General features: G+C 51.0%; 1 protein-coding gene across 1 annotated transcript in view; it reads left to right on the top strand.

Annotated features, from left to right (window-relative positions):
• LOC143322118 (carbohydrate sulfotransferase 8-like) overlaps positions 1-4,337 on the top strand; it is a 42,246-nt gene extending 37,909 nt beyond the window's left edge. Inside the window, exons 3-4 of the mRNA XM_076733049.1 lie at positions 1,120-1,160; positions 1,713-4,337. Coding sequence (XP_076589164.1) covers positions 1,120-1,160; positions 1,713-2,774 — 1,103 coding nt within the window. The 3' untranslated portion in view covers positions 2,775-4,337. The remainder of the gene's footprint in view (positions 1-1,119; positions 1,161-1,712) is intronic.
• Positions 4,338-7,029: the final 2,692 nt, after the last annotated feature.

Here is a 7,029-nt window from a genome sequence, read left to right as displayed (position 1 = left end):
CAATAATTAAATAATTAATAATAATTGAAGCTGATGAGAGTCAGCTGTGGATCCTCCAGTGTGCACAGGTGAGTCTCACACACACACACACACACACACACACACTCACACACACACACACACTCACACACAGCCTTCAGGCCGCCGCGTCTGAATATTTCACGTTTCCTGTCGGACGGCGTTCGGTCGACCTCTCTGAGTCTTTTTTTAGATTTGTGGACGAGCGGGAGAGTTCAGCTGAAGACAGACTCAGACTCTGTGGTCCTGAATGTCTCCAAAGGTTCTGATCAGCTGACCCGTCTGTTTATCACATTTATCCACTGATTTATTTGATGAATGATTAGTTTGAGGACAGCTGGGATATTTCAGGTTCGTCAGTGCAGAAACTGTTTTCATTCACTTTTAAAAATAGATGTGAGTGTTTGAAGCTGCAGCAGCTGAACAAACACACTGATGGACAGAAGTTAAGATTATTATTACTGGAGACGCACCTGAGTGAAGACCCGGGTCAGGAACGGTCCACCGGTACCCGGCGTCTGACCAGCTGCCGTGAAGCCGCGAGGCGTTCATGCCCTGACTTGTTAATGACTCCACCTCAGAGTCGTGAACATGTAGCTGTCAGACGTCTCATGTTCTTTAACACGTGAGGACACACTGGACTTACAGACGCTCCGTCCTCTGCTCGTCCTTCTGGTTCTCACCTGGCCTCTCTCGCTCGGCCGGTTTCCAGCTCAGTTATCAGGTGATGAAAGCGAACGAGACCCAAACACGCACAGCAGAGACGGACACGCCTGGGTCACGTCTCCTCGCCGGCGTGTAGCCTGAACGTGTTCCGTGTTGGATCAGTTAATAACGTCTGTGGACTTCCTGCTGATGATGGTTCTGTTTGTGTCTTTCGTTGGTGTTCTAGTGAATTTGGGATTCAAAGCAGAAAGAAAGCCAGTTTTCTAAAAACCTGCAGACATTTGATGTGACTGTTGTCTCTGTTGTTCCAGATGTTATTGAACAAGGTCTGTTCCTGCAGGAGGTCACGCTGACTCCAGATCAGTCCTGCTCTGGTTTAGCAGCTCTCACAAATGGTCTCATGTGTTGTTTCCCTTGTCTTTGTGTTTCTTCCAGGCGTGAACGTGCTGGTGGCTCCCAGGTGGCCCGTCGAGAAGGTGAGCCAAGCTGCAGCTCTGCCACATCAGCTGCTCCAGCGCAGTCTGTGACAAGCTGCCGTCCACTGCTGAGACAGAGACACAGTGACACCTGCTGGACAGTTAGAGCACGACCACACGTGCAGCACAACACATGCAGGAGGACACATGCAGGAGGACACATGCAGGAGGACACATGCAGGAGTGCATGGTTAAAAATACACAGTGCTGAAACACACAGACAGACGAGTTGACGTCCAGGACACTCAGGACCTTTATTGAAGGAGGAAGAAAACATCAATATGACAGACTGTGATTTCAAACTTGGTGTGTGTGTGTGTGTGTGTGTGTGTGTGTGTGTGTGTGTATTATGTAATATACAGTATTATCATACCATGAATAGAAAGGACTGTTTGGAGGACATGAATCATCAGCAGTTTTCCTCTTCGTGCAGAAAAGCGTTCGTCTTCGCTGAAGGTGTTTTCAGAGAAACGTCGTCTCGTGTTTTTCTGTCACAGACTTTGATTCGCTCTAATTCTGTTTCTCTTTCTGTTGTTGTTGTCGTTGTCGTAGGATCTGGTGACGGACGGCACGGCGGCTGCAGATCACGCCGAAGACGTTGTTGCTGCGGTGAAGTTTAAAGTCTGGTCTCCGTCCGTCTCGTCTGACTCGTCTCCGCTGAAGCTCGAGGACTCGGTCGGGTCCAAGCAGCCGGTCACCAAACGTCACAGGAAGCTTCTTCTCAAGAGCGGCTTTGGAGCTTCCAGCGCTCCTGCTGGCGGAGAGGAGGAGCAGCAGCAGCAGCTGGCGAGGACGCAGGAGTCACGGCGCCGCCTGCTGGCCGACGTCTGCGCCAAGTACCAGCCGAGCGTCACCGAGCAGCGCGTCTCTCAGCGGCAGGTGTCCCGGGTTTACGTGGAGGACCGGTCCAGGCTGCTGTACTGTGAAGTGCCCAAAGCCGGCTGCTCCAACTGGAAGCGGGTGCTGATGGTGTTGGGCGGCAGCGCCACCTCCACGCGAGACATTCCTCACGATGCTGCGCATTACGCCAACCACCTGCGGCGGCTGGAGAGCTATGACCGCGCCGGCATCGCCGAGAGACTCCGCTCCTACACCAAAGTGCTGTTCGTCAGGGAGCCCTTCGAGCGCCTGGTGTCTGCGTTCCGGGACAAGTTTGAGAATCCGAACTCGTACTACCACCCTGTGTTCGGCCGGCCCATCATCTCCAGGTACCGCGCCAACGCCACGCGCACCGCCCTGCGCACCGGCGCCGGCGTCACCTTCAGGGAGTTCGTCCAGTACCTGCTGGACGTGCGGCGGCCGGTGGGGATGGACATCCACTGGGAGCCCATCAGCCAGCTGTGCAACCCCTGCCTCCTCAGGTACAACTTCATCGGGAAGTTTGAGAGTCTGGAGGAAGAAGCTAACTTCCTGCTGCAGAGCGTGGGAGCGCCGAAGAACCTGACCTTCCCCGACTTCAAGGACAGGAACCCGCTGGCAGAGAGGACTTCCTCCAGAATCACTCAGAGATACTTCGCACAGCTGAACTCCACGGAGAGGCAGAGGGCCTTCGACTTCTACTACATGGATTATCTGATGTTCGACTACCCCAAACCCTTCAAAGACCTGCACTGAGGGGGGGCGTCCGAGGCCGGCTGGCTTCACGGCGGTGAACTCACCTGAACCACCTTCATGAGTCCGTGTTCCTGTTTTCATTTCAGGTGCTCAAACACTCAGAATGAGGCTGCAGCTACTGACACACCTGAGCCTGAACCTGTTTTAACGCAGGCTGTGGACTCGTTTACCCACAATGCAGCTGCTGTGACAGGAACATGGCAGCCGGACGGATGTGGGCTTTGAATATCGCCGTTTGTTTGTTTTTTAAGCTGTTTTCATTTTGCAGTCATCGACTCGTCAGAGATCAGGTGAGATTAATACCTGAACACCAACTCTGAGTTTCTACCTGACATCACACGACCGAGTCTCACCTGTGTGTCTGAAGGCGTCCACACGTCCGTCCACAGCTGCAGATGGTCTCCGTTAATCTCATGTCAGTTTTCTTCTTTCCTCATTTTGTTTGTAAAACATCAGAAAATGCTTAAAAAGATCTTCATCGTTTCCTGAGGCGACGTTTTCGAGCTCCAGCTGAAAAGAGTTTCATGGCGTTGACGAAGCAGCAGCTCGCCACGTTTCAGAGGCAGGAAGCACGACGACGCTGAGCCTGAGGCACAAACTCAAAGCAGTAACTTTATTTTGGCCTTTTGTTTAATCGGCTGCTCATTAAAAAGCCTCAGAAAAGTTTTAACTTTAGGGAATAAATCAGGATACGAGTGATTGGTTGAGTCCTCGTCCTGATGACCAATCAGTGTTCGAACTGAAGCTTCAGCTGGGACGGAAACGTCGTCTCCCGTCCAAACTGGTGGACAGGTAGTCGCTCCGCAGGTGTTTTTCAGCAGCGAAGCTGTCGTCACGATGAAGGTCGACGCTGCTGAAGGCGTCGCCTGGTCAGAGCGAGGAGGAGGTGATTTGATTGGTCGACTCAAACCAATCAAACTTTATCTCTCTGCCTTTTGTTTCACTGCAGTTTAACAACTTCTGTGAAGTTTGTCTGGAACTGCGTCTGCATTCAGGTGAGCAGACAGACAGGTGAGTGGACAGGTGAGGGGACAGACAGACAGACAGGTGAGTGGACAGGTGAGCAGACAGACAGGTGAGGGGACAGACAGACAGACAGGTGAGTGGACAGGTGAGCAGACAGACAGACATACAGGTGAGGGGACAGACAGACAGACAGACAGACAGACAGACAGACAGACAGGTGAGGGGACAGACAGACAGACAGACAGACAGACAGGTGAGGGGACAGACAGACATACAGGTGAGGGGACAGACAGACAGACAGACAGACAGACAGGTGAGGGGACAGACAGACAGACAGACAGGTGAGGATCACAGCTGAAACCTGAATGTGGACGCAGGTTTTCGGTGTGTTTCTCTCCGTACTCGTTCAGATAAGGAGTTTGAACCAAGTGGAACGACGTCAGCTTCGTCAGACAGACAGAGGGACTCAAAGACAGACGTGTGTCCTCCTTCGACCTGGAAGCCTAAACGCTGCCGTCTCACCTGATGCTTCACGGCTGCTGGTTGTTTGAAACGTTGCTGTGACCGTTAATAAACGTGTGAGACTCTTGTTCACGATGCCGTCGTCTGTTTGGCACCACGTCAGATCTGAAGTGAAAAACTGCCCAGTAAGAAACTTCACAGCTGGTTCATCGCAGCAGAGCTGATAAATGGACCAATTTAAGAACCAATAATCAATTAAAACATTGTTCAATCGATGCTTTTCAAAGCCAACTAACATAAGAAGTCACTGAGGGTCAGTGAGTCATTTTATTCCTTTATTCTGCTCTGAGGTTCACAGAGCTTCAGCTGGAGCTCCGAACACTCTCAGTGTCCAGTTTATTAGGTACAGCCAGCTCCAACCGTCCCAGTCTAATCCACCAGTGCTGTAACAAACCAGTTTGTGTTCACTCTGTTTACTTGGTTCATTCTGGCCGATGTGGTTTGAGCTGCTGGTGAACTCTTTTACACTGACTGATGTTTCTCTTGTTCATCACAGCTTTTATCAGACAAACAGGAGGACGTGGAGTGTGTGTGTGTGTGTGTGTGTGTGTGTGTGTGTGTGTGTGTGTGTGTGTGTGTGTGTCTGTGTCTGTGTGTGTGTGTGTGCATGAAGATGAAGGAACAGTGAAGCTCACTGATGAGTTTTAATGGAGGAGGAAGATCAATCAGCTGTGATACACAAAACACTGAGCTGTTAGCAGTTAGCAGTTAGCATTCAGTTTGAGTCTGAACATGAATTAAACATGTTGAGATCAAATGTCACTCTTCACTTCCATCTAGTGGCAGCAGCAGGATACTACAGGTGAGGTTGTGTCACAAAGCTGAGGTTCTCAGGTGAGAACACCTGAGCTAGTTGTGTTCGCTGACGTGGGAACAAAGAGCGTGCGAGTGTGTTTTTAAGTGTTCAGACTGAAGAGATGTTTGTTGAACGTAGTCCCAGTTCACAGCGTGTGGACAGACAGAGGGCGTCTCCTCTTCATCACACTGCACAGGTACGAACAGGTGCTGCACGTCAGGGTCAGTTTGGTTCTCTGTGAGTTCACATGAGAAGTGGAAGAAACCTGAATTATAATGTCAAATCTGAAGCACAGGTAAGTGTCCAATGTCCATGATTGGACATGGTGTCCTTCATTCAGAGAGTTCCAGTCAGTTTCACCCACGCAGAGACATTAATGCAGACAGATGACGGCGGGTTTCTTCTTTCCGTCTCAGTGTTTTGTCTTTTTTTGGACACATTTGGTTTTTGGTTTCGTCCTGTTTGATCGTCGTTCTGCAGATCTGTACTTTTATTTTTAGACACAGGACGTTTAAGAACAAAGAGACCTTTGTGTCTCCGTCCTCTCAGTGTGGTGTCTGTCACCTCGTCATGGACACTCAGGGTGTCTCGCTCTCTGTGCCCTGGGGGGGGGGGCAGCCTCCTCCACCCCCTCTATCTCCGTCTCCTTGTCTGGTGAAGTCTTAGACGGCCCTGAGGGTCTCTGTCGGAGCAGCACCACCCTGCCCGGCCCTCCTCCGTCTCTCGTGGACGTCCTCTGAAGCGGCGTCTCTGGAGTTAATCCACCCTGACGGAGCAGCTTCATCTCTGCATCCTGAACTCCACCAACACCTGCTCAGAGGCTGAGACGTTGTTCTGAGGTGAAGCTCAGGTATTCACTGTGAGGCACCATCAGGTGTGTAAACCTGCTCCATCCAATCACAGCCGGCTTCTTCATCAGAAAGGACTTTTTCTTGTGCAGTTTTTCTGAGTCCGTCTCAGGTGATGAAGATCCTCGTGTGCAGATGATACAGTTCTTTATTACCCTGAAGACAGCAGACGGATGTCAGCAGGTGGGACGATGGAAAAAGATGTGATTCAGACTGAAACCTGGAGACTAAATCTGCACTCTGAAGCACCAGAAACTCCACAAAGGTCCTAAACTTCACCTGGACACCTGAGCAGACTGTGCAGGTGTTTGTTTTGAACGTTTGTGTCCAGGACAGACACTCATTGGTGGAGTAAAGTGGACTGAACCTCCCTCAGGTGTTCACGCCGTCTCCAGACTCAGAACACACCGGAACGCTTCCTGCTGTCGAGGCGTTCTGCCTCTTTTCACGTCTGTTAAACGTGAATTTACTAAACATGTTTGCTCTCTGCTGACCTCTGCACCGTCTGACAGGCCGCCGCCAGGACATCACGGCCAATCACAGCCCATCACGGCCAATCACAGCCCATCACGGCCAATCACAGCCGATCACAGCCCATTGGAGACACAGCTGCTGCCTCTGGCCTCGAAACGTCAGACACGGAGGTGTCAGACTGACGGATGTCTGAGATCCAGACCCTCTCCTCCCCTCCTCTTCTACTCCCCCTCCTCCTCCCCTCCTCCACCCCTCCTCCCCCCTTCACGTTCACCTCCCCCCCTGCATAAAGAAGCATGGTAGCTTTGAGAGGAGCTGCTGCTCCTCGGGCAGGTTTAGGAGATATTTAAATCTTTAAATTCGTAACACGGTTCCTTCGTTCTTGGTCTAATTGAAGTAACTGCAGGCTTTCTTTAATGAGGGAGACGGAGAGTCAAGACGTTCTGCTGGTTTACTCAGTAAAGGAGGCGCATGAGCTGCCTGAGGCTAATGGAAGACGCTAACACACAGAGTGTGTGCGTGTGCATGTGTGTGTTACTGTATGTGTGTGTGTGTTATTGTGTATCATACTGTGTGTGTATTGTGTGTGTTCCTTTGTGTGTGTGTGCATGTATATCTGTGCAATTCACTGTGTGTGTGTGTGTGTGTG

Source organism: Chaetodon auriga, chromosome 6 (genome assembly GCF_051107435.1).
Source record: "Chaetodon auriga isolate fChaAug3 chromosome 6, fChaAug3.hap1, whole genome shotgun sequence".
Lineage (NCBI taxonomy): Eukaryota > Metazoa > Chordata > Actinopteri > Chaetodontiformes > Chaetodontidae > Chaetodon > Chaetodon auriga.
The sequence above is the reverse complement of the archived record's forward strand: the minus strand, read 5'-3'. Positions and strand labels throughout refer to the sequence as shown.